Below are 27,948 nucleotides of genomic sequence, written 5' to 3' on the forward strand. Positions count from 1 at the left end.
ATCATATGCTCCAGGTCTCCCTTCTAAACATGCATGTTTGGGTCAGGAATTTTGCCCCACTTGTATTTGCAGAATTGTTTTTCGAGAGTGGACTGTCCATTCAAACTATATATTTTTTATTGTTTATGTCAGAAGATAAAGGGGGGCAGGATACATGGCGTTGGTCCTGGAGGTAAGTATAGATGTTTTACTCCAATGCTGCACCCTATAGTGGACAACCCCTTTGGTTTGGTGCATTTCTACATATTGAAACTTTATAAATATGAGGTGGTACCTGTCGATTCTTAAGAAACAGTAAGTGTAAAATTGATGCAGACTAAACCTGGAAGTGTGGTTATACCATCAGTTGTTTTTTCGAGTGGGTCTATTTTCCCCCCTCCTCCTGCTTTGTCATGTGTGCTTAATGTTCAGGGAAGTATTTTGCAATTTCCAGTGGGTTGGAGAGATGGTAACGGCATCATTAGACTGGGAACAGCTGCTGATACAAAAGCTTCATCATAGAGACAGGAAAAGGAATATATTGCCTGATAAGTCACATGTGCATAGAAGTACAGCGTGAGCAGGTGAAAAAAAGCTTTGGTAAGTACGATGACTTTTCTATACATGTGATAGAATTGATTAGAGCTGTGCAAATAAATTTAGGGAATTATTTTGCTGCTTTTTCTAATTCGGAGTATCTACACACATTGACGTGTCAGATGGGTACATTAGTGAAGAGTGCATTAATAATTAAATATTCATGGTATGACAGACTTAGATCAATTTTTTCTGGAAAAATGTTGTTTTTTTTATATGTATTGTGACTGCACTTCTACATAGAGAATAGACATTTGGAGCATCCTAAAACTAGTTCTGTGCTTCTGAGCCCAAACTGTTACAGAAAATACTGCCACACACTTAAAAAAGCTGGTGCATCTTATAAGTAATAGAGACATCAAAAATCGACTTAACCTGCCAAGTACTGTAAATGTGACCTATGCCTGTTTCTTAAAACAGTAAGGGTAAATTTACTATTTGATTTGTTTTGTTAAAAAGTTGCTATTTTTGGCACACATCATATATGTGCAATAATTTGTGACTTCTCACTCTCTTCACCATTTTTAAAAGTGGAGAGAACAGTGGGCAGGATTTTGAGGGAGCAGAGTTTTTTCTTGCCTTACAAAGAATGTTCACTACTTTTAAAGACTTTATTAAATTACTCAGAATCATGCAAAAGACAAAAAGGAAAAAAAAATACACATACTCAGCTCCTCTTGGATTCCTCATTAGATGATTGCTGGATGACGTTGATCAGTTGCTAGCCTTATCAGACTGTTTCCTTCAACCTGGGAATGGAGAGGATTTTTTTTAAAGAGGTACATTGTTAAGTTCCTTGTTTCTACAAGCACTTTGCAATTTTACTCTTTTATACACTTGAGATAACTTTTTTAAGAGTTACACAGAACATATCTACATACAAATGAATCAATATTTAAGAGTTAGGGTGTATTTACGTTTGACAGTTTGCGGCATTAATCAACAGCGGATTGGTATATGTTTGCTAATCACCGGTTGTTTAATATCCTGTAATTACAGTCTGATCTCCTGGTCTCACTGCAGAGCTGTGTGTGTGATTACAAAGTGCATGGAGTAAAGCAGAGGTAAGTGTGATTACTAACACTTCTTCAGCTTTCATCACAGCAGCTGGTGTGGGGGGAAGAAGTACAGCAGAGCTGAGCTTTGCCTTATTACAAACACTTCTAGCAGCCATGCTCACATAATGCTTTCAACACAGATGTACTGTGTTTTTCTTTCCTCTGAATGTTGTTGCATGCTTATTATTGGGCAGTATCATAAATCTACACTCCCCCGAAGAAGACCCTCAGGTAGATCTATGCCTCTTAACAGCTTAACTACACATTAAGAAAAACATGGATTTCTCTGAAATAAAACATTGGAGGACAGATATCAAGTTATTATTTTACTCAACCTGCTATGACCTACATGCATATATAAACGGCTTAGGAGGGTTGATTCTTCTGACAGATTACCTTTAAGCAAGCCAACAGATTTCACCCGACAAGCATTTTGTTCATTCGTTGGGTGAAAGGCAGTAGGTTTACACTGCAAGATTAACTAGAAAATAGTGTCTCTAAGAACATTTGTTTGCAATAATTGTGCAGTGCAAATGCACATTTACACAAAAAACCTCTAGATAGAGATTAATCCGTGTTTTTGAGTTACACAGAACACATCTAGAGTATGTACAGACAGCTGATAGCCTTTCTATAAACTGAATGTCAGTCATTTAATAACCTGTTCAGACAGGACAACCGCAATTTTTTTGTGGTAGAATGATTGTTAAAAGGGTTGGCCACTACTCAGACAACCCATCTCAATCACCCACCTTATAAAATAATGACACCTATACTCTCAACCGATGCTGTTGGCACTGACTCTCCCAGGGCTCACGTGACATTATGTCATGTGATGCCTGCAGCCAATCAGTGGCCACTTCACAGTCCCCTCCTTAAGACATCTGGGGGAAGTAAGAACTAGGGCTGCTCCCTTACTTCCTCTGCATGCCAGATTTGTCCGAAAAAAGGGTGAGTGAAGAGGCTCCATAACTGCTGGAATGGCACCAGGGCCGGAGGTAAGAATAGGTGTTATTTTATAAGGGGGGAATATAGTGATTGAGAAAAGGTTCCCTTTAACATGATTGCTCTGTGCACTAAGAAAAGCATTGTTCTTGTCAGCACATGTCCTTTATACACAAGAGGGTCAACTGCCAAGAACCTTAATATTTAAGCAAGCTTTCAAATTATTTCACCCAAGGAATGCATGCTTTGCAGGTGATTGGCATCCCTTTCCCAATTATCATCTCTAGGTCTTATATGGTTTATAAGAACTAATTTCTCTTGAGATGTCAAATTTTAATCAGGCAAATCATTTCTTTCTCAGAGTAATATTCTTTGGTTGCAGAAGTGCTTTAGTTTTATTGTGCTGCAGAATAATATAGTCATGTTTCCACATCAGTTTTCTTTTTAATTATCCTTGTTGTTTTCAAGAACAAACAGAATTTAATTAGATTTGATGTGCACAACAAAAAAAAGAATCGGATCAAATCGGCTATATTTCTAGGTATAGGTCTTATCAACTGGATAAAACTGGTTCTATTGCCCTGTTTCTATAAAAGTCAAAAATCTGTCAATTATTGCTAATAGTTAAAACCTAACAAAATGAAATTCATGCAGCATTTTTTTTCAAACTTGTACCTCCAAAACATCTGCTTGTTTTATTTTTTATCCCTATTACCCACCCCCAGGTTTACAATTTTATTACAAAATTAGCTATGAATTAAGGGTTATAGCTGAGGAGGCCTAGGTGTGTGTTCTAGGAGGGCGTCAATAATTTCTCTGTCTTGGCCATGTATTCAGATGCATGACCAGGGTGTTAAACTGAGCCTTTAGAGTATGTGCCCATGATCCAGAGTTGCGGGTTTGACGCTGTGTATTTATGCAGCATCAAACCTGCGGCGTCCAGATGTTACAGCACAGTAGATGGGGATTTCAAGAAATCCCATGTCCACTATGTGTCCACAGAGGCCCACGGATCACCCGCGGACACTGGCATGATGCACGTGTTTCCAGACCACAGCATATCAACTTCCCTTAGAATATATTGAACGTGGTATATCCACACGGTTCAGTGAACACATGCGAATTTACATGCTTTCAATAGTAGTCAGTGCTTTGGACACAGCGATCATACGGTGCGTCCAAAACGCTGCTAGTTCCGGATCGTGGTCACCTGGCCTTACCCTGTGTACAGTAATGCACATTTCTGCATGAATATCAGACATGAAAATAAGTGTAACGGATGCAATATTGCTCATAAACTGATCCGCCCCACAGCTCACACGCTTCCTCCCTTAGTCCCCCACCCTCTACCTACAAAACACCATCCTGACCCTCCTATACAGTCTGAAGATGGATAAATTGCTTACCACTCTTTCTTCCTCCTAACATTACCCCCACTTCACTTAGTATGCACTGTCTTGAGACTTTCCTGCAGTCTCAAGATGGATGTGTCCCATCCTTATTATGCATAGAATGATAACTGCTGACATGGCTCCACATAGACTGTAGGCGGGCAATGAGTCATATAGTTGATAGATCTGTGGAGACACAGCTTCTGTGACTTTTGTTCTCCTTCCCTGTACATGTTCCCAGTCATTGGAGGGTCACAGGCCATGCCCCCATTTCATCACCAATCAGAGAGCACTGAGTGCTGCTGGTTGAGCCCTGCTTCCTACATGCAGGACTGTGCTTGAAAACACAGGCAGGAAAGCTCTGTAGTCTGTGCTTGAATGGACTGTACCAGGAACAGAGCAGAATTTTAACAGCAAGTAAATTATGAATTTACTTTATTTCTCACAGACTTTTGTTTCAATAATTTTTATCCCCCCAAAACTCCTTAAAACCAACAGAATAACATGACAGATGCACTTGTCAGAAAATGGGACATGTGCATTAGGCAGGGAGCAGGAAAAAGGCAGGGCAATCATACGGCTTTAAGCGACACCAAATTGTAATAGCTATACGACTAGGATACAGCATCCTTAAAGCAGCAGATCTATTTGGGTGTTCCCAGTATACAGGAGTTAGCACCTACCAAAGGTTGACCAAAAAAACAGTGAACCTGTGAAGAGGCAGAGTGAATGCTAGTTTAATGCTACTTTTGAGTGCAGGAAACACACAAATCAATAATATACCTAAACAGTACAAATTACACTCAATAAAATGTCTGTTACGGAGCATAAATACAACAACGAGGCAGAAACCCTTTTAAAGCCTTTTAAGAAAAATCTAAATAAATATGTTGGACCGCACAAAAAGTCAGCTAATACATATTCAGTATCAATTCATAACCAGAATTAGGTGTTCTGAGATATTACCACCTTTCTATTTTTTTATAGCTCGCTGCCTTGGAGACCGACCACTGTTGCTAGAAGGAAGAACATGTGCAGTGCTTACAAGCTCTTTTCTATTGAGCTTGTAAGCACGGTATTAAAGGTTGCCAGGATAGCGGGAGTGCATCTTACTGTCTAATCCTGGCAAGCTCAGTGCAGTGCTTACAAGCTAGATAGTAGCAGTGGACCGTCTCCTAGGCTATGAGATCTAATGAAAAGTGTCAATAACTCAAGAATGGTTGAGAATCTTAATAAGCAGTAAACTGCAAAAGCATTTGTTTTTAAAAGCACTATTTTATCTGTTGGTAACTTCTTGCAGCTAAAAAAATGCAGGACACCTTCACAGGTCTTATGAGGTCCGTAGAATTAGCAGTCAACCAATCAGCCACAAATAACAAACTTCTCTTTGTATAAGAAACTGATGAAATCCCCTCACAGCAAGTCATCACTTCCCATACTTAACAAATTCTGGCAATAATACTCAGTAAACAAACATTTTGTAAGGGGATGGGAAGTTGAGGTCTTCATAGACAGGAATCAAGGTTTTTGATATTTTATTACAAAATATTAGGTATTTTAATATTGAATTTGTAGAAAATATTAGATTTTTTTTTTACTTCAAATGTATTTTATCATACTACTTCATCAGATATTTGGGATATTCCTTAAAGGGAATCTGTCAGTACAATCAAGAAGATGTTAAGTGCTGTGGGTGTAGCAGAGCACTTCCCAGGCCTCTGCCTCTAAGTTGCCTCCTCAGTCCCTTTAGATAGTGTGATATCTCACCGTCTGTATGACATCAGGCTCCAGAAAAGTAAATGAGACATTGAGCTATCAATCAAGCAAAAGAGGCTGTTGCTGAGCGGGGAAACACCCTGGGGAGGCAGTGTCTAGTTAAGTGATCTGTCACAGCTCATTTGTATACAGTTATATGAAAAAGTTTGGGCACCCCTATTAATCTTAAGCTTAATGTTTTATAAAAATTGTTTTTTTTGCAACAGCTATTTCAGTTTCATATATCTAATAACTGTTGGACACAGTAATGTTTCTGCCTTGAAATGAGGTTTATTGTACTAACAGAAAATGTGCAATCTGCATTCAAACTAAATTTGACAGGTGCATAAGTATGGGCACCCTTATCATTTTCTTGTTTTAAATACTCCTACCTACTTTTTAATGACTTACTAAAGCACTTTTTTTGGTTTTGTAACCTTATTGAGCTTTGAACTTCATAGCCAGGTGTATGCAATCATGAGAAAAGCTACTTAAAGTGGCCACTTGCAAGTTGTTCTCCTGTTTGAATCTCCTCCGAAGAGTGGCATCATGGGCTCCTCAAAACAACTGTCAAATGATCTGAAAACAAAGATTATTCAACATAGTTGTTCAGGGGAAGGATACAAAAAGCTGTCTCAGAGATTTAACCTGTCAATTTCCACTGTGAGGAACATAGTAAGGAAATGGAAGAACACAGGTACAGTTCTTGTTAAGGCCAGAAGTGGCAGGCCAAGAAAAACATCAGAAAGGCAGAGAAGAAGAATGGTAAGATCAGTCAAGGACAATCATCAGACCACCTCCAGAGAGCTGCAGCATCAACTTGCTGCAGATGGTGTCACTGTGCATCGGTCAACTATACAACGCACTTTGCACAAGGAGAAGCTGTATGGGAGAGTGATGCGAAAGAAGCCGTTTCTGCAAGCACGCCACAAACAGAGTCGGCTGAGGTATGCAAAAGCACATTTGGAGAAGCCAATTTCTTTTTGGAAGAAGGTCCTGTGGACTGATGAAACCAAGATTGAGTTGTTTGGTCATACAAAAAGGCGTTATGCATGGCGGCAAAAAAACACAGCATTCCAAGAAAAACACTTGCTACCCACAGTAAAATTTGGTGCAGGTTCCATCATGCTTTGGGTCTGTGTGGCCAATGCCGGCACCGGGAATCTTGTTAAAGTTGAGGGACGCATGGATTCCTCTCAGTATCAGCAGATTCTTGACAATAATGTTCATGAATCAGTGACAAAGTTGAAGTTACGCAGGGGATGGATCTTTCAGCAAGACAATGATCCAAAACACCGCTCCAAATCTACTCAGGCATTCATGCAGAGGAACAATTACACTGTTCTGGAATGGCCATCCCAGTCCCCAGACCTGAATATCATTGAACATCTGTGGGATCATTTGAAGAGGGCTGTCTATGCTCGGCGACCATCAAACTTAACTGAACTGGAATTGTTTTGTAAAGAGGAATGGTCAAAAATACCTTCATCCAGGATCCAGGAACTCATTAAAAGCTACAGGAAGTGACTAGAGGCTGTTATTTTTGCAAAAGGAGGGTCTACTAAATATTAATGTAACTTTTCTGGTGAGGTGCCCATACTTATGCACCTGTCAAATTTTGTTTGAATGCAGATTGCACATTTTCTGTTAGTACAATAAACCTCATTTCAAGGCAGAAACATTACTGTGTCCAACAGTTATTAGATATATGAAACTGAAATAGCTGTTGCAAAAAAAACAATTTTTATAAAACATTAAGCTTAAGATTAATAGGGGTACCCAAAGTTTTTCATATAACTGTATGTATGAAAATGCAAATTTCTCGGGAATGAGCAACAGACTTAATAATAAAAAGCCTAGTTGTACTTATCCTAAGGCACTAAAAGTAATTACTCTAATTAAACACTTATTAATCCCCTAAAAGACAGGGACATTTTTCATTTTTAAGGCATTGTTTTCTCTTCCTTTTTTTCGAAGAGCTAAAACTTTTTTTATTTTTACTTTGACACAGCCATAAGAGAGCTTGTTTTTTATGGAATGAGTTGTAGTTTTGAAGAACAATATTAATTTGACCATGTATTAAGCTGAAAAAATAGAATAAAATGTAATGGGGGTAAATTGCTAAAAAAACTAAATTATGCTGTTGTTTTTGGGTTTTGCCATTATAGAGTTCATTGTATGATTAAAAAAAGGGCCTGGCAGAATGATTCTACAGGTCAGTACATTGATTCCAAAGTTGTAAAAGATTTTATTATTTTAATTATTAAAAAAAATCATAACTTTGTTAAAAACAAATGTTTTTTTGTTGACATTTTCAAAGACTTTTTTCTTACTCTATTGATGGATAGTCACTAGGCCTCACATGATGTTGTAATGCTTGTTGCAATTTCATGTCATTACAGTTGCTTAATAAGCGGTCCGGCTACCGTGTATTCTGTACTAGCACAGTTTGAATCTTTTTGATCATCTTTAGTAATCTTATTTGTAGGTGCTTGTCCCCAAATAAAAATGATACCTTTGTCATAGAGGTCCGCTGTGCCAGTCATTCAAAATTGAGGAATGCTTCTTCCGATTGAATTGACATGTCCTCAATGCGCTTCCAGCCTCACTTACATATGGTTTCTGTGATAGATTTTCACTACTGGCACAATGGATTTCTATAAAAAAAAGCATAATTATTATTTACATCTGTATGCTACCCATATGTCCATTTCATTTCAAAATATAAAAAATATTAAAGGATGAATCCAGTTTCCTATCTTTATAATTTTAATTTATCTGTAAAAAAAAATGAATGACATACGAATGATGACCCATATGTTATCTGTTCTTTATGCACACATTGATTTATAACATGTGAGTCTGATCGGGAGTAAAGTAATCTGGATTAAAGTAGTGCAAGCTGTGATTTTTACATTCAGACCATCGGTCCCTGTGTGAAAACATTTATATGAAATACCAGACTGATATGCCTTTGTCCCTGTGCTGTCCGTATGTCCCGTTTAGCATATGGACACACCCAAACATTTAATATGTTTGTATGAATGTGCTGATATCACTGGCATTAAAATAAATTTGACTGAAATGTGTACATTAAAAGGGGTTTTCCCAAGAACAAAGTTCATTTTAAGCAACTCTTTAATCAATAGATCTTTGAATAATAATAATTTCCACAATTGGATGTGTTTAAATAAAATGTCCCTGTGCTGAGATAATCTTATAAATGTGCCCCTGCTGTGCACTGTGTAATGGCTGTGTCTGACCGTGCAGGACCATGGTCTGATCATACCACAGCTCCTGGGCAGGGGAGGAAGGAAAAAAGTATACAGACAGGACAGCATGGGATCGCAAATTATTCTTTCTTTCAGGTAAAACAGGCAGTGAAAAGTTTTACCTCACAGAAAAAAAAATCAGCTGCAATCCCATGCTGTCCTGGCTGTATACTCTCCGTGACTTCTTCCCCTGCACAGGAGCTGTGGTATGATCAGACCCAGGGTCGGACTGGGGTGTCTGGGGCCCACCAGGGGAATGGACTCTTGGGGCCCACCCTACAGCTATATGCAAATATCTGTCAGTCGTTATCCCCATTAAAGTGGAGCATCGACTGTAAAACACAGGCGGTTCCTGCACATCTACTGTGTGCCCCCATAACTGGGATGTATAATTACGGTATTTGACATTAAAGGTTCTATGGTTCTATGGTTAAAACAAGTTATCACCGATCCATGGGCTCCACAGGATAGGTGATCGCTTAGGTCTGACCATTAGAAACTGCACCGATCAGAAGAATGGGGAAGTTTTATCCATGACACGACACTTATCCCCATTTTAAAATGCAGCAGCAGTTCAGATGTCTGACCGCAGCTCCACTCATTTTCTTTGGGGCTTCCAGAAAAAAAACAAGAGCAGCGCTCGGAGCCACAGAGTGAATGAATGGATCAGTGGTCAAGTCAGACATACCACTCCAGTCTAATGAGGATAAAAGTTCCACATTCTGCCGACTGGGTCCCAGCAGTCAGACCCCCCACCACCACCACTACCAATCAATACGTTATCACTAATCCTGTGGAGAGTTACTTTTTTCACAGGAGAACCCCTGTAACATACAAGGAGAAAAACCACCACACCATAACTACTGTAGACTACATATTCCACCACATAGTGACCGAATAATACCACATACAGGGGATAAATACCGCCATACCGTGACCAGACCACAAATTACCACCACATAGTGACCGAATAATACCACATATAGCGGATAAATACCACCACACTGTGACCAGACCACATATTACCATCACAGTGACTGAATACTACAATACTAATCATGAATACAAACCATAATACTAATAACTCTGTTATTACCACCAGTGACATTATACACAAGAGCTATGTATATACTGTCAGTGTACATATAATACAGGGATCACCAGTGACATTATACACAGGTGTTCTGTATATAGTGTCAGTGTACAGGTAATACAGGGATCACCAGTGACATTATACACAGGAGCTCTGTATATAGTGTCAGTGTACAGTTAATACAGTGATCACCAGTGACATTATACACAGGAGCTCTGTATATAGTGTCAATGTACAGGTAATACAGTGATCACCAGTGACATTATACACAGGAGCTTGTAGTATATAGTGTCAGTGTACAGGTAATAGAGTGATCACCAGTAACATTATGCACAAGAGCTCTGTATATAGTGTCAGTGTACGGGTAATACAGTGATCACCAGTGACATTATACACAGGAGCTTGTACTATATAATGTCAGTGTACAGGTAATAAAGTGATTACCAGTGACATTATACACAGGAGCTCTGTATATAGTGTCAGTGTACGGGTAATACAGTGATCACCAGTGACATTATACACAAGAGCTCTGTATATAGTGTCCATGTACAGGTAATACAGTGATCACCAGTGACATACACAGGAGCTCTGTATATAGTGTCAGTGTACAGGTAATACAGGGATCACCAGTGACATTATACACAAGATCTCTGTATATAGTATAGGTGTACAGTTAATACAGTGATCACCGGTCACATTATACGCAGGAGCTCTGTATATAGTGTCAGTGTACAGGTAATACAGGGATCACCAGTGACATTATGCACAAGAGCTCTGTATATAGTGTCAGTGTACAGGTAATACAGTAATCACCAGTGACATTATACACAGGAACTCTGTACACAGTTTATAATGTATAGTGTGCGTGTACATGTAATACACTAATGCAGCGCCCCAGGGTCCTGGTCGTTGCAGTAATATCATTCTCCTCTGGGGGAGTGATGTTACGTTTGAGGGCAATAAAGGAGATCTCTTTACCAGGTAACACCAACACACAACACACTTCACATTCCAGTCCACCAGGGGGAGCTATGCTCCTATTTATTAGGGCACTCTTCACAATTAGGTAAAACTGGTGGTCTGGAAAGGAAGTGAGTCAGAAGCTGGCTGGGCTTCACCCGGTTGGTTGCTGCCTGAGCTCCGCTCAGGTAGTTGGTCCCTGACAGGGGTGGGATCCTCTCAGAGGCCTAGACAGAAGGCCACGGAGCTGCGCCTGCCCCACGTGCGGCAGCTCCCAAGAAAGAGACACAAACAGTGAACTGTATTGTAGAGAGTGAGAAGAATTCATAGCAAAAGGAGAGGAAACCAGAAGGAGTTCTGCCTGCACAGGCTGCCTCCTTCTGAGGCGCAGGATCCGGTAGCCGGAACACCGAGGGAGCAACAGTCCTTTATGCCTTGCTCCAGAGACTGGCAGGACAGCTAATTTCAAGTTACTGATCCGCCCTATACCCAGGAATCACGGTGGCAACTTGTGAGGGCTGGGGCGTGCTAGAGTCCCTGTAAAAAACCTCAGTCCACCAGTCATACAGGTTTGTCCTATCCATCTGGGTGACAGAGAGAGACATAACATCTACAACAGTTGTGAGGACCTTATGAGAGGCTCAGCAATAAGGTACTACAACACCCAGGCGCTAGAGGAAGGCTATTGATTTCCACCTGGATAAGGGGACTCTGGATTTGCCTCCAAACCGGCAGGACTCTGCCTGCCCTGTGATCTGGTGCTCTGGACTGTGGATGCTGAAGCCTTCAGTAAAAAGGTAAAGAGACTGCAACCTTGTGTCCTCGTTCTTCACTGCGCCTCACACCATCCACCATCTACACTCTGGGAAGCCCTAGGGACACACTTCACCTGTGGGAAGGTATACCATCTAGCTGCCATAACATCACCCCAGCAGACCCCTAAGCAGCGTCGGTCACCCTGACCGAATACCACAGGTGGCATCATGAACATTTCCCCTTTAAAGACCTTTCCCCTTTTATAACGGACCTCCCGAGGTCAGCCATCGTGACATCTCCCTTGAGAACCGAAGGACCCGGTACTGAGTACCCCACTGCCCTACACGGGGGCGCTCCACTAACTCACCGGTGACGTCTCTAGTTGAAGTCCTTCTTCGCTTTTCTTCTTCAGCCAGGACAGACCGCAATCATTTCTTCCAGCCAGGACTCATCTCTGCAAAATATAACACAGTCATCAATTGCTGATCGCTTCCAGAGCATTATCCCCATTTTTCCCCGACTTCTACACTACATCAGATGAAGAAAAAAGTGCCGACCTGCATGTAACAGGACCATTTTGTTCCCTCCATGAAAAACTGTTTCCTAAAAATTAAATTATTTTACACTAGTAATAATGTCCCTAATTGGACCATAAATAAATTATGCTCCCCACTTGTCACCATAAACTAATATAGCATGTTTCTTATTCTGGCCCCCAAACAGTAATTAAGTCCCTCATCCTGGACCCCTTTATTTAATAATCTCACCCAGCCTTGTCCCCTTTATTTTGTAACATGCCCCAGCCTGCCCCTCTATGTCCCTTGTGCAGCCTGGCCGCCAGAGATCCATCCTGCCCCCAGCTATTAATACTGGCCCCCATATATCCCTTGTCCTGCCCTCCCCCATATATCCATCCTGGTCCATTGTCCGGGCCTCCCCCCTGATTAATCCATCCTGGCTTCCCCCACATATCCATCCTGATCCCACTTATATATGCATCCTGGCTCCCCCATACAGTCATCCTGGCCCCCCATATATAGCTATCATGGCTCCCCCATATAAAACTATCCAGGCCCCCATATATACCCATCCTGGCTCCCTAGTATATATCCATCCTGGCTCCCTATATGTATGCATCCTGGACCCTCCATAAATATGCATCCTGGACCCCCATATATATGCATCCTGGTTCCTTGTCCTGCTCCCATAAATCCATCCTGCCCCCCATATACTGTATATGTAGTGCCCCCACTGTCACAGGGCCGAGGGGTACCCGGTACCGGGCCTCTGAGTCTCTGTTCTGGGGTTGTCACGGTGGCTAGACCCGGTCCGTGACCCTGCTGAGGGGCGCACAATGAAAGGTGGTGGTATGGTGCTGATGTTATGGTGCGGTGTAGTGCCGGTCGCAGTCAATAACGAGGACACCAGGTTGCAGTCTCTTTACCTCTTTACTGAAGGCTTCTGAGTCCTCAATCCGGAATACGGTTAACCGGGCTGCGCAAGTCCGGTCGGCCCGATGGCACCTCCAGAGTTCCCTTTGCAGGTGGAAATCTGTGCCTACCTTCCTGCGCTTGTGTGTTGTGGTCCTCCCCTGCTGTGCTTACGGGATAGTACCCACAACTGTTGTGTCTGTTTCTCGTGTTCCCTCACAACTCGATTCTGATGTTCTCCCTCTACGTCCCCCTGATCTTACAGTTAGGACGCACCCGTATGACGGGGAGGCTCGGAGCTCTTCCGGGACTCCAGCGTCGCCCCACTCCTGTTGTTACCCCCCTGTGTCTTCCTGGGTCTGGGTGAGACAGCCCGCCTGTAACTGACTGTCCTGCCGTAGGTTTGAAGTTTGGCTTGGAGCTCTATACTTCCTCGGCGTTCCGGCCACCGGTTATGCGCCTCAATAGGATGTTGCCTCGTCTTACAGCACGACTCCTACTGGTATTCTCCTTGTTGCGTTGATCTCGTTTCTCACTCAGCACAATAAACCTCGCTTCTTATCCTTTCTTGGGGTACCGCCGCTATATCGTGCAGGCGCGGTCCCGTAACGTTCTCTCTGGTTGCTAGGCCTCTGTCAGGATCCCACCCCTGACAGGGACCCCTCTGAATCTTCCCCTACAACACCCTCTGCCACAAGGTGTTGCCTGGTTCCAACCCAGTCAGCTTTCTGTCTAACTTCCTATCTAACCCCCAGTTTTACCAGACTGTGAGGAGTGGCCTAATGAATAGTACCCTTAGCTCCCCCTGGAGGCCAGACTGTGAAATGTATTGGTGTCTGTGATACCTGGTCAGATGAACTCCTTCAGTGCCATCAGACGTACCATAGCCCCCCTTAGCGGCGGAGCCACAGTACTGCAACGACCAGGACTCTGGGGCGCTGCATATATATGTAACTTGGCTCTACCATATATCCATCCTGGCTCCACCATATATATTAATCCTTGTCCTGCCCCCCATATATCCCTCCTGGCCCCCCATATATATCCATTCTGGCCCCCCATATATATGCATCCTGTTCTCTTGTCCGACCCCCTCCCATAAATCCTTCCTGCCCCCATATATCGATCCTGGCCCCTCATATACTGTATATGCATCCTCGCTCTACCTTATATCCATCCTGGCCCCTCATATCAGCATCCTGGCCCCCATATATATATATGCATCCTGGTTCTTTGTCCTGCCCCCCCCATATATATCCTGATCTTCCCATATGTATCTGACTGGCCCGTCAGGGCCATGGGGTACTCGGTATCGGGTCCGGTCGCAATTAAAGGGGTGATCACGGTGGCAGCGACCCGGTCCGTGGCCCTGGGCGCCCAAGTAAAAGGGACGGTCTTTAAAGGGGTTGTGGAAATAAGGAAAGTTCATGACGCCACCTGTGGTTCTCGGTCAGAGGTGACCGACGCTGCTTAAAGGGGTCCTCTGGGAGCGATGGTGCTGCAGCAAAGATGGTGTTGCTTCCCACAGGTGAAGCGGTGTCCCCAGGGCTCCCGAAGTATTTTGCAGGGATGGTGAATGCCGCAAATAATTGGAGGACTCAGGGCTGCAGTCTTTACCTGGTTTACTGAGATGGTATTCAGCCTTAGTCCAGGGTACCGGTAACAGGTGTAGCTGGAGTCCAGGCAGCCTGAAGACAGGTGGGAATCCCCTTGACAGGTCAGTTTGGGAGCTTTCCACTATGCGCTGGTCTGTGGTCCCCTGCTGCCTGTAGCTCTCTAACAAGGCCCTCTTTCTTACCTGTCCAGGGACAGTACCTGCACGGTAGGCAACTTGAGCCATCTCTTTTGGGTCTCTGTTCACGGTGACTCTGGATTCTGATTGCTTCTGTACCTCAGGTATTATGTGGGCAAGTCCTTTTTAGTTTCCTGCCCACCAGTTCTGCCGAGGGGCTTGCAGTCCCCCTCAGCCTCGGGCTCTCGGTACCCGGTTTCTGCGCTCAGCTTAGAGAGGCCCAGTAGCAGTCTTTCTCTAGCTCCTAAGTACCTCTGTGCTCCTTCACTGTCTGCTACCAACTGTCAACTGTCTGCTTGTCTGCCTAGCAACTGACTCATCCTCCCGACCAGAGAGAGCAGCTCCCCTCAAGTCGGGTGCAGAGCTCCCCCTTCTGGCCTGAAGTCAGAATGTGTTGCATGTAAGGTTACCTGCCAAAGGGATTCCTCCTGTCTCCAGGCATGGCATTACCCTCCCCGAGAGGAAGGCAATACCACTGTGGTACCTGAACTCCTGGGGTGCCACATTCCCATCCTGGCCCCTCACATGTATCCATCCTAGTTCTTTGTCCTGCCGCCCCCCTTATATCCATCCTCGTCCCTTTTTCCTTCCCCCCATATATCCATCCTGCCTGTCAGGACTCTGAACATTTTTTACCTTTTGTGCATTACTGCCCTTTTCCAAGATGGCGTCTTTGGTCTCATGTGCACTGTGTCTTCCTGCTATAAAACTCCACCCCAGCCTTCAGTCTGTGCTAGAGTATTCTGCCTTGCATCCAGCTCCTGACCTCTGATCACTCCCTGGCTATATACCTGCTCCTGTGAACCTGTGTGGTGATCCTGCTACTCTGCTCTGAGTTCCTGCTGCATACACCAGTTCCAGTAATCCTCCTTCATCTGCTGCTCGTGTTTACTTCCATCTGCATTTGCTGGACATGTAAGCTGTTTCTGCTCTGCAAAAACCTGAGACTATTAACCAGGCCTCCCTGGTTGAGCTAAGATATTATTTGAACTGCCTTATAAGCTTATCTATCTGTGTTTGGACTAAGACAAGGATTTATTCGTGTCAAGTATCCTCAAGAATAACTGTGCTTTATAGACTTTCTGCTTGATTGCATTTCCCTCTGAAGTTTCCTAAAGACTGCTAAGCTGTGTTTATATTTACACCAAGTGTTGTGGACTTGAGTTTCTCTCTGCACCTGTTTGAATCTCCGTGTGATAATATAGACTTTACCACTTATAAAACTGTGTCCTGTAGTTGTCATGTTCCATGCAAAGAGTCTCCTGAGTTATCCCCTATAATTATTACCTGCCACCCCCTTATATCCATCCTGGTCCTCATTTTGCCGCCCCCTTATATCCATCCTGGTCCTCATTCTACCGCCTTCTTATATCCAGCCTTCTCCTTATTTCCTGCCCACCATATATCCATCCTGCCACCCCCTTATATCCATCCTGGTCCTCATTCTGCCACCCCCTTATATCCATCCTGGCCCTCATTCTGCCACCCCCTTATATCCATCCTTGTCCGTATTTCCTGCCCCCCATATATCCACTCTGCCCCCCTTATATCCATTCTGGTCCTTTTTTCTTGCCCCCCCCCCCCCCCCCCTTCTTATATCCATCCTGGTCGTTTTTTCCTGCTTTTCCCCTTCATATATCCATCCTGCCGCCCCCCCCCCCTTATATCCATCCTGGTCCTCATTCTTCCCCCCTTATATCCATCCTGGTCCTTATTTCCTACCCCCCATATATCCATCCTGCCCCCCCCCCCCTTATATCCATTCTGGTCCTTTTTTCCTGCTCCCCCATATATCCATCCAGCCGCCCCCTTATATCCATCCTGGTCTTTTGTTCCTGTCCCCCCATATATCCATCCTTCTGTCCTCCTTATAGCCATCCTGGTCCTTTTTTCCTGCCCCCATATATCCATCCTGCTGCCCCCTTATATCCATCCGGGTCCTTTTTTTTGCTGCCACCCCCCCAATTATCTATCCTTCTGCCCCCATTATATCCATCCTAGTCCTTTTTTCCTGCTCCCCCCAATTATCCATACTGGCCCCTTATCCTGGCCTCATGGAGAGGCAGAGAGAGAGACAGACTGACATAGACAGACAGAGAGACAGAAGTTTCCTCGTACCTTCCTGCGCTCCCGGCGGTGGCGTTCTCCTCCTCTTCTCTGCAGGTCGGCGTGCACATAGGAAAATGGCCGCCTACCTAGCAGAGGCCGGCGGCTGATCTGATGTGCTGCGGCGCAGCGCAAACACGCTGCGGGCGCGTGCCGCAGCATTCATTACCTGAACCGCTGTGGCACACGTCCCAATGATAGCTGTCAATTGTGTGCCCGTCGTCACCGGCGTATGACGTCAGTGTCATGCGCCGAGCGCACAATTGACAGCTATTATTGGGACGTGTGCCACAGCGTTTCAGGTAATGAATGCTGCAGCGCGCGCCCGCAGCGTCTTTGCGCTTTTAAAGGGCCTGTGCGCCTAAAAACAGCAGACTTTTTTTTTTTCCTTCTTTCTTCTTCTTCTTTTCCTCCTCTCTACTCCCAGAGACAAGGGCCCACCGGGGATTTCCCTAATACCCCACCAGGCCAGTTCGACCCTGATCAGACCTTGTCCCTGCAGACACATCCATTACACAGTACACAGCAGGGACATTTATAAGATTATCTCAGCACAGGAACAAATTATTTAAACATATCCAATTGTGGAACTTATTTTAAGTCCAAGACCTATTGGTTAAAATGTGCTTTGTTTGAGGAAAATACCTTTAAATACCTTAGTACAGCTACAGTATGTATTTGTATATTTAAATGTATAATTATCCATGGTGAAGCTAGACTTTAGCAAAAGGCCATATATCTATTAAAATCTTTTCATGTCACAAAGTATTGAAACGTGGAAAAGAACATATTACTCCTAGGACAAGACCCCTGCGCTGCTTCCAACATTTTAGATAATGCATTGTCTTTGACACAGTGGGGAATATAAAATGACTTTGTTCTCAGTGGAGGTTTCCTATCCTGCTTTCGCTGGAAATTTGAGAGAAGTGTACAAATAACTGTAATTTCTCTTTTTACTGAATTTATCAGTGGTGTAGCAAGTAGTCACCCATCAGACCTGTAGAAGCGTTGGACTAACGCGAAACAGCCGTTGTCCTGTCTCTCTCCCCACATTCCTCAAAAATCTGCACACCCTGTCCATGTCCCGAAGCAAGGAATAAAGGACTAATATTTTTTATCGATTTGGTGAGTGCCACATTACTTTACACTATTGTTGCATAGATTTAAAGGGAATCTGTCACCACATTTGACCTCTCTAAAATATTAATATGGGCATATAGGTTATAGAATGCTGAAAACAGTCTTCCCTCTATTCCTGATATCAGATGTTTTGTTGTGAATAAATAATCTTTTCTCACTTTATGTAAATGAGCTTTTCCAGGCTATGGAGAGGAATGATGCTAATCCTATATTTACCACCACAATAAATAGAGCATAAACAAATGTTTTTATAAATAATAATGAAGAGAAATGCGTCCGTTTCGCACAGAATGCGTGACAACAGGTACACTTCCTTCTCCCCACACCTCTCTGAACACCTGCCGCCTTCATGGACATTATTTGTTGAAACTTCACTACAAAGGGGTGAGTGCCGCATTTCTCTTCATTATAGTTTATGCTTCTTGCTACACATATGCTGAGCACTTGTTAACCGTGATTTTGTGAAGCTGTACGCTGGTGTACATATGGATCTGTTACCCTAGAGTGTACTGTACGACTCTCCAGTAAATAATAGTATAGCAATTAAGTGAGAATTCAATTTAAAACAACTTTTATTAATTACCGGTATCTATTAAAAAAAGACCAATATAGAAAAATAAAGAACAGTAGATTTATAGTACAACCCAACTGTCCTAGTTAACAAACAGTACTTAGCGCCGCCTCTGCACTGACTGTACCATCAGGAGATACATAATTGTGTGGAAGTATACAGTACCAACCAACTATATCTGTGCATACAATGAGGTAAATGTCAAAAAGTCTCTGTTATTAATAGGTATAACTTAGTTTGCAAATACAGTTTTTTATATATGCACCTGAGGGTCCTCCTTAAACATGTATCAAAAAGTAAACTGACTTGTCACACAATTATTTACCTATAAATCAACAGTGGCTGATAAAAAAAAAGTTAGCTATAGTACTTAGCCTATGTTCACACATTGTGTTTTTTCTGCAGCCAAAATCTGCTGTCTTGACAGTAAAGAAGCTGCTTACAAAAAGCAAGTTTTGCTGCATTTTTGTGGGTTTCGCACTTGCGTACGGGAGGGCTAAAGGAGTCTCGGTTTTAAAAAGCTATTTAAAAAAATGTCCTCTTTATGCCAAACACAAACATCAACAAAGGAATAGATGTGGGCCAATGTGTATGGGCAGTATAAATGGTGTTAAGACCTCTATAGAAGGTTGGAAACCACCAACCTATTTTTTTCACATGTACCTATGATGCTTCTTTTGAGCATTTTGATTACATTTACCTTATAGATATAGCTTTAAAGGGGTCCTTCACCAGCTCATCTTCTGGGCATTCAACAGAAGGAAATTATTGAAAGATAATTAGTACATACCGGTAGGTATGTCTACATTCACATAAGACATACCCTAGGTTGTCCCCCAGCTATCGTAACACAACACCACAGAAATCTTTTAAGATATGTTAGTCTTTTGTTAAGGTAGAAGTATGCATCAATTTTTTTTGATTATTTTTTATTTGATTTATTTTTATATTTTCTACTGACATGTTAAGAGGTGAATATAGCAATTTGCATCATAGTATCCAGTAGATGTCATTGCACAGTGTATGTGGGCTGTTAGGATTAGAACATTTTATCTCATTTAATCTAAAAGACACTAGAGATTGACGTACTCTAATTTTCCCTGTTAAAATACTGGGTATTGCAGAAGTGAGTGAATTTCTCCAAAAATGTAATATAATAGGACTACACAGAGGTACACTTTCAATGTTACTAGAGTAATGGGCTGGTTGTCTTGATTTAGTGAGAATAAACTGATAAACTCTGTATTATACATAACAAAGTGTTTTTACTTTTTAGGTTTAACTTGATATAGGCAACCTAATTCTTGTATACAAATCCTACAAGAAGCAAAATGAGCAAAAACTCTGCTGTAACTAAATAAGCAAAAAGCAAAAGTGCATTTAAATTACACAGGGTTCTTAGTAATAATGTTTGTGTTCAAAAATATCATAAAAGCCATCCCACCATCGACAAGGTGACCCTGATCGAAATGGTCCTACGCTGTCTAATATTAAAAACCTTACCATGTGTCAGAGTTGACCTCAGTGTGTGAATAAGGGAAGACACTGTGGTCAACTCTGACACATTGTAAGGTTTTTAATATTAGACAGTGTAGGACCGTCCCGGGTCACCTTGTCGACGGTGGGATGGCTTTTATGATATTTTTTATCAAAAACAGTATTACTAAGAACCCTGTGTTATTTAAATGCATTTTTGCTTTTTACTTATTTAGTTACAGCAGGGTTTTTGCTCATTTTGCTTCTTCTTGGTTTTGTATACTTTATGGCCAATATGAACATACGTTTATGTGCTGCATGTGTACCAACTTAAACCAAGCTCAGTATTTGTGTTTTTTCTAATTCTTGTATAGTTTATGGGGTAAAAAAAAGACATGCACAACTACCTGGGTGTGTTCGTGGTGCTGATGCTTCTCCTTGTAGAAGGTAAGTCAATGTATGCCTCCTGACTGTGTCTTCTATGTCTTCAGTGAATGGAGGGTAAATGCAATTTTCAAAAAAAATATACTTGATTTGAAAATGTTAAGTAGTTCTTGACCTTGTAATAGAACAAGAATGATATACTGATATACAATTCTCAACATTAAACCCTTTACCCCCAAGGGTGGTTTGCACGTTAATGACTAGGCCAATTTTTACAATTCTGAGCACTGTCCCTTTATGAGGTAATAACTCTGGAACGCTTCCATGGATCCCGGTGATTCTGACACTATTTTCTCATGACATATTGTACTTCATGATAGTGGTAAAATTTGTTTGATATTACTTGCATTTATTTATGAAAAAAATGGAAATTTGGTGAAAATTTAGAAAATGTCGCAATTTTCCAACTTTGAATTTTCATCCCCTTAAATCACAGAGATACACTACCACTCAAAAGTTTAGGGTCACTTAGAAATCTCCTTATTTTTAAAAGAAAAGCACAGTTTTTTCCAATGAAGCTAACATTAGTGATTCAGAAATACATTGTTAATGTGGTAAATTACTATTTTAGCGGCAAACAGTTTGGCTGATTAGTGAACCTATAAACCTGACCATCTTTTGAGCTAGTTGAGAATCTGGAGCGTTACATTTGTTGGTTCAATTAAACCCTCAAAATGGCCAGAAAAAAAGAACTTTCATGTGAAACTCGACAGTCTATTCTTGTTCTTAGAAATGAAGGCTATTCCATGAGAGAAATTGCCAAGAAACTGAAGATTTCCTACAACGGTGTGTGCTACTCCCTTTAGAGGAGAGCACAAACAGGCTCTAACCACAGTAGAAAGAGAAGTGGGAGGATCCCCGCTACACAACTGAGCAACAAGACAAGTACATTAGACTCTGTAGTTTGAAAAATCGATGCCTCACAGGTCCTCAACTGGCAGTTTCATTAAATAGTACACGCAAAATGCCAGTGTCAATGTCTACAGCTAAGAGGCGACTCCAGGATCCCGGCCTTCAGCGCAGAGTGGCAAAGAAAAAGCCATATATGAGACTGGCTAATAAAAGGAAAAGATTAATATGGGCAAAAGAACACGGACATTGGACAGAAGAAGATTGGAAAAAAGTGTTATGGACAGACAAATCCAAGTTTGAGGTGTTTTGATCACACAGAAGAACATTTGTGAGATGCAGAACAAATGAAAAGATGCTGGAAGAGTGCCTGACACCATCTGTCAAGCATGGTGGAGGTAATGTGATGGTTTGGGTTTGCTTTGGTGTTGGTAAAGTGGGAGATTTGTGCAAGGTAAAAGGGATTTTGAATAAGGAAGGCTATCACTCCATTTTGCAATGCCATGCCATACCTTGTGGACAGTGCTTGATTGGAGCCAATTTCATCCTACAACAGGACAATTACCCAAAGCACACCTCCAAACCAGGGAAAGAGTCGTGAGGAGAGAATTTGCATATTCCCAGTGCCTTCTGGGATAAGTGAAGAGTCTCCGCGAGCTCAAAGAACACTGGATTTTGGCCGTTGCAGCTGAAAGGAGGACATCAGGAAACTAGGGGAAGAGTCCTGAGGAGAGAATTTGCATATTCCCAGTGCCTTCTCGGATACGTGAAGAGACTCTGCGAGCTCAAAGAACACTGGATTTTGGCCGTTGCAGCTGAAAGGAGGGCATCAGTAAACCAGGGGAAGAGTCCTGAGGAGAGAATTTGCATATTCCCAGTGCCTTCTGGGATAAGCGAAGAGTCTCCGCGAGCTCAAAGAACACTGGATTTTGGCTATTGCAGCTGAAAGGAGGACATCGGTAAACCAAGGGAAGAGTCCTGAGGAGAGAATTTGCATATTCCCAGTACCTTCTGGGATAAGCGAAGACGTCTCCACGAGTTCAATGAACACTGGATTTTGGCCATTGCAGCTGAAAGGAAGACATCGGTAAACCAAGGGAAGAGTCCTGAGGAGAGAATTTGCATAGTCTCAGTGCCTTTTGGGATAAGTGACGAGTCTCCGCGAGCTCAAAAACACTGGAATTTGGCCGTTGCAGCTGAAAGGAGGACATCAGTAAACCGCACGCCTCCCAACACGCGAATTTTGGCACATTTCTCACCATTTCGATATCTTTTTAACAATAAGAACATGGAAGAGGCCAGAAGCCATTTGGTGAGCGATGGTGGGAAAGTGTCACAAGAGGTGGACGATGATGAGACACAATTGCCAGAAAGTCAGGAGGAGGAGCAGGGTGTGGATGTGGAAGACGAGGAGGTGGATGACATAGTGACTGACCCAACCTGGCAGGAGGACATGCATAGTGAGGACAGCAGCACAAATGGGGAAGGGCGTGCATCCGTTCCCAGTAACACCAACATGAGGGAAGTTGCCATTCCAGCTGTTAGATCTTCCCGAGTCTGGTTATTTTTTAAAGATTCTGCCGATAACCCCAAACAGGCCATTTGCAGCACCTGCCATGCCCGCATCAGCAGGGGTAGCAAAACAGCCAGGCACATGCAAGCAAAGCACACGACTTTGTGGGCTGAACCCCAGGCTCCAAGACCACTGCCTGCTGGTCACACCACTGCTTCTTCCACTGTTTTGCGTAGAAGCCAATCCCCAGTACACCGTGCAAGTGAAGATGCCTCTAGCTCTGCACCTGTTGCGGCCCACAGTCAAGCAGCACCATCAGCAAGCGCGTCCACGTCCTTGTCCCATCACAGCATTCAGTTGTCTATAACCCAGTCTTTGGAACGCAAGAGAAAATACCCACCCAACACCCCACAGGCCACAGTCCTCAATTCTAATATTTCTCTTCTGCTTGCGCTAGAAATGTTGCCTTTTAGGCTTGTTGAGACGGAAGCTTTCCGCAACCTAATGGCGGCGGCCATCCCAAGGTACTCGGTCCCCAGTTGCCACTATTTCTCCTGGTGTGCCGTACCGGCATTACACCAGCATGTGTCCCACAACATTACCCGTGCCCTCAACAATGCTGTTACCGGGAAAGTCCACCTAACCACGGACACGTGGACAAGTGCTTGTGGGCAGGGATGGTACATCTCAATGACGGCACACTGGGTTAACATAGTGGAAGCCGGGACCCAGTCGGACCTTGGGATGGAACACATCCTCCCCACGCCGAGGATTGCTGGCCCTACGTCAATCCGGGTTGCCCCCACAGTCTACAGCTCCTGCACCTCCTCCTCCTCTTCATCCTCCATCTCTGAAATCAACACATCAGTTAGAAGCTGGAAGCACTGCAGCACTGCCTCAGCCAAGTGGCAACAGGCTGTGCTGAAGCTAATCTGCATAGGTGACAACCTGCACAATGCAGAAGAGTTGTGGACAGCGCTAAAGGAGCAGTCAGATGTTTGGATGACACTGCTGAACCTACAGCCAGGCATGGTTGTGTGTGACAATGGCTGAAACCTGGTGGCGGCTCTGAGGCAAGGTGAGCTTACACACGTTCCTTGCTTGGCCCATATGCTTAACCTTGTGGTTCAACATTTTCTGAAAACCTACCCGGAGCTGCCAGATCTGCTAGTGAAAATATGCCGTCTGTCTGCCCATTTTAGAAAGTCAGCTACAGCTTCAGCCGCCTTGCCATGCTTCAGCAGCATTTTCAGCTTCCAGCTCACCGACTGTTGTGTGATGTCCCCACACGCTGGAACTCTACGCTGCATATGTTGGAAAGGATTTGTGAGCAGAAGAGAGCCGATGTTGACTACCAACATCAACAAGGCCGTCGAATTTCAGGTCAGACTCCACACATAAGACCTCAGGACTGGACATGGATGTCAGACATCTGTAACATCCTCCAAAACTTTGAGGACTGCACCAAGATGGTGAACGGCAATGACGCCATAATTAGCATCACCATTCCGCTTCTTAGCATTCTGAAAAACTCTCTGCTCACAATCGAAGAGGATGCATTGCAGGCGGAGCACAAGGACATGGAGCAAAGAAACATACAGGGGGATTACACTCAGCTCAGCCTCATGTCTTTTCAACTTGGATTGGTAGGCAATGAGGAGGAGGAAGAACAGGAACTACTTTCATGCGCTATAGACGGTACTACAAACACATCTGTATTAGCTTCTGTTCAGCGGGGATGGCCTGAGGACAGGGAGGAGGAGGATGAGGAGGACAGCATGGTCAGACGTCCTGTTGGTGAGGACATGCAAGTCTTGCCTGTTAGCAGTCTGGCACGCATGGCTTACTTTATGTTGCGCTGCATTTCACGTGACCCTTGGATTATCAAAATTTTGGGTGACACTCATTACTGGTTGGTGACACTTCTAGACCCACGCTACAAGGAGAACTTACAATCTCTTCTGCCTGAGGCAGAGAGGTGTACTAAAATGTTGCAGTACCACAGGGCCGTTGTAGCGGAATTACTTAGAAAATTCCCATGTGAGAATGCTGGCAGCAGACGTCAGAGTTTGTTGTACAACCAAGGACTCCAAGCGAGAGAGACAGAAGTACAATCCAGCTCTGGCAGAGGAACAATGGCCAAGTTCTGGGACCGTTTTCTCAGACCCTCCCATCATGGCGGCACAGAGGCAAGGGGTGCTGTCACAAGAAGTGCAATGTTTGGGAAGATGGTGAGGGAGTACCTTGCAGATCATACAAACGTCCTCTGTGATTCCTCTGTGCCTTTTAATTATTGGGTATCCAAGCTGGACACGTGGCATGAACTGGCTCTCTACACCTTGGAGGTCCTGGCCTGCTCTGCTGCTAGCGTTCTGTCAGAGAGGGATTTTAGTGCCGCTGGTGGAATAATAACAGATAAGCGCATCCACCTGTCAACTGAAAATGCTGACAGGCTGACTCTCATAAAAATGAACAAGGCCTGGATTGGGAAAGACTTCTGTACACCACCAAGTGAAAACAGCGAAACATAACCTCAAATACATTCTCTCTTTTGGGGAGGTGTATTCTCATGCACCTCTTCACAACCACACATGGGTATACGCTTCCACATCTGGTCTGTTTGTTGTTCTCCTCCTCCTTATCCTCATCCTCATCATCCAGAACCACTAGATGACCAGAGTGAACGTGCTCTGTACGGTTATAGGTAGGTGATATTTGGGCACGGGGGCTGTGAAGGCACTATTTTATTTTGTAAAAACAGGACCCCACATTGGGGAATTGGACATGACATTACTTTGTACAGTATTTCAATCTTGTTTACAAATCACCATTTGTATATTCTCCATTTGTACATTTGAGGCAGACAAAGTTAAGGCTCGCAAGGAGAGAGACTAATATAGTGGACAAAGCTATATTTTTAATGAACTACTGAGGCAAAGTAACAGCATTGCTTTATCAAATTTATATGAAGTGTATTGTGTCCAGTGTTAGCAAACAGGCAACACAAAAAGGACCTTTTCAAGTGAGCTCTTTAAGGTACACAAATGTTATGAACTGTTTGCCAACAAGGATGTGGTTTCACCAATGGGGGGTACCTTTTGTAAAAATTGACTAGTGCCATCACAGCCCCCCTTGACCAAACTTCACCGGCCTATAACAGTACAAAGCACGTTCACCCTGGTGATCTAGTGGCAGTTAAACAGGAGACATTGCAGGAGACCGAGTTAAGAAGTAGGCCCAAAGTTATGTCATGCCCAATTCCCCAATGTGTTGTCCTTTTTGGACTTAAAAATATAGTGCACAATCTTGCCTTGAAATCTGTTGTCAATTTTTCTTTTCCGTTCACATCTAGGGAGGTTAGCCACAGTGCCATGGGCTTTAAACTTCTTGATGACACTGCGCACGGTAGACACAGGAACATTCAGGTCTTTGGAGATGGACTTGTAGCCTTGAGATTGCTCGTGCCTCCTCACAATTTGGTTTCTCAAGTCCTCAGACAGTTCTTTGGTATTCTTTCTTTTCTCTATGCTCAATGTGGTACACATAAGGACACAGGACAGAGGTTGAGTCAACTTTAATCCATGTCAACTGGCTGCAAGTGTGATTTAGTTATTGCCAACACCTGTTAGGTGCCACAGGTAAGTTACAGGTGCTGTTAATTACACAAATTAGAGAAACATCACATGATTTTTCGAACAGTGCCAATACTTTTGTCCACCACCTTTTTTACGTTTGGTGTGGAATTATATCCAATTTGGCTTTAAGACAATTCTTTTTGTGTTTTTTCATTTAAGACAAATTAAATGAAGATAATAATACCAAATAATTTGTGTTTGCAATCATTTTCAGGAAGAAACTGAGTATTATCTGACAGAATTGAAGGGGTGTCAATACTTTTGGCCATGACTGTATGGTAATAGGTGACTGAGCAAGTAAATAGAGTTCTCCATAGCCTTCTCTTGTCCCCAAACTCTAAAATAAAGCCCTATATTTTGTTCCGCCATTCCCTTCTACACCCCTTCTTTGTTGAAATGTTCCATTGCTTGTATATCACAAAACATTAAATGAAAACATGTATATATTGTTCATGCCCATTTCCTTCTCTGCATATATAATTCACATTAGATACAAATAAAAATCTACATTTTCCATTTTTAGTGCCATACAATAATCACATTGCATCATCTCCTTTAATAGGTAATCAGTCCTGTCGAATCATCGTAGCTTCTTCAGTCATTCAGTTTGGTTCTTCCATGTCGGCTTCCTGTCACTGCTCTCAGAAGAATGAGAAGATTGAAGTGAAGATGAAACTAGATGATGATTTTGTCCCGTGTGGTCAAGACAGCCATGTTCCGGGTAGCTCATGTTCAGTGTACTTTAAAAGCTTCAATAAAACCTCAGGATTGCTGCAGTGCTATGAAAGCAGTGGTGATGGACTTCAGACCATGGACCAAGTTAAAATCAAAGCTGGTTGTGAGTTTCACTTTTTGATGTGTAATATAAACAGATTTTAGGAGTTTCATTAAAACTACACCTATTAAAAAATGAAATGAGGAATGAAAAGCCTTTTACATGGGATTGTCCAGTCCAGTTACTCTGTGAAAAAATATGTTTTCGCTGAACACAGAGTTTACCCATGAACTGTGAGAATGAATGATCAGTCTTGACGGAGAAAGTAGATTTCTCTAATAGGTTAAAATTTCTCACTTTCACAAGTTCTACTGATTTATGAAAAATTAAATTGAGTTATTCTTTAAGCAATGATGTTTTATTCTATATGTAAATGAGGCTGAAGAGCTGTTGGTGTCCTGAAGCACCCCA

General features: G+C 43.0%; 1 protein-coding gene across 1 annotated transcript in view; it reads left to right on the forward strand.

The window, feature by feature from the left end:
• The first annotated feature begins 433 nt into the window (after positions 1-433).
• The window catches only part of CSF3R (colony stimulating factor 3 receptor), a 76,204-nt gene continuing 48,689 nt past the window's right edge, over positions 434-27,948 (forward strand). Inside the window, exons 1-5 of the mRNA XM_077295857.1 lie at positions 434-579; positions 1,576-1,640; positions 18,104-18,259; positions 20,696-20,768; positions 27,325-27,600. Of these exons, the coding sequence (XP_077151972.1) occupies positions 20,717-20,768; positions 27,325-27,600 (328 nt within the window). The 5' untranslated portion in view covers positions 434-579; positions 1,576-1,640; positions 18,104-18,259; positions 20,696-20,716. The remainder of the gene's footprint in view (positions 580-1,575; positions 1,641-18,103; positions 18,260-20,695; positions 20,769-27,324; positions 27,601-27,948) is intronic.

The sequence above is a fragment of the Ranitomeya variabilis genome, chromosome 3 (assembly GCF_051348905.1).
Source record: "Ranitomeya variabilis isolate aRanVar5 chromosome 3, aRanVar5.hap1, whole genome shotgun sequence".
NCBI classification, from domain to species: domain Eukaryota; kingdom Metazoa; phylum Chordata; class Amphibia; order Anura; family Dendrobatidae; genus Ranitomeya; species Ranitomeya variabilis.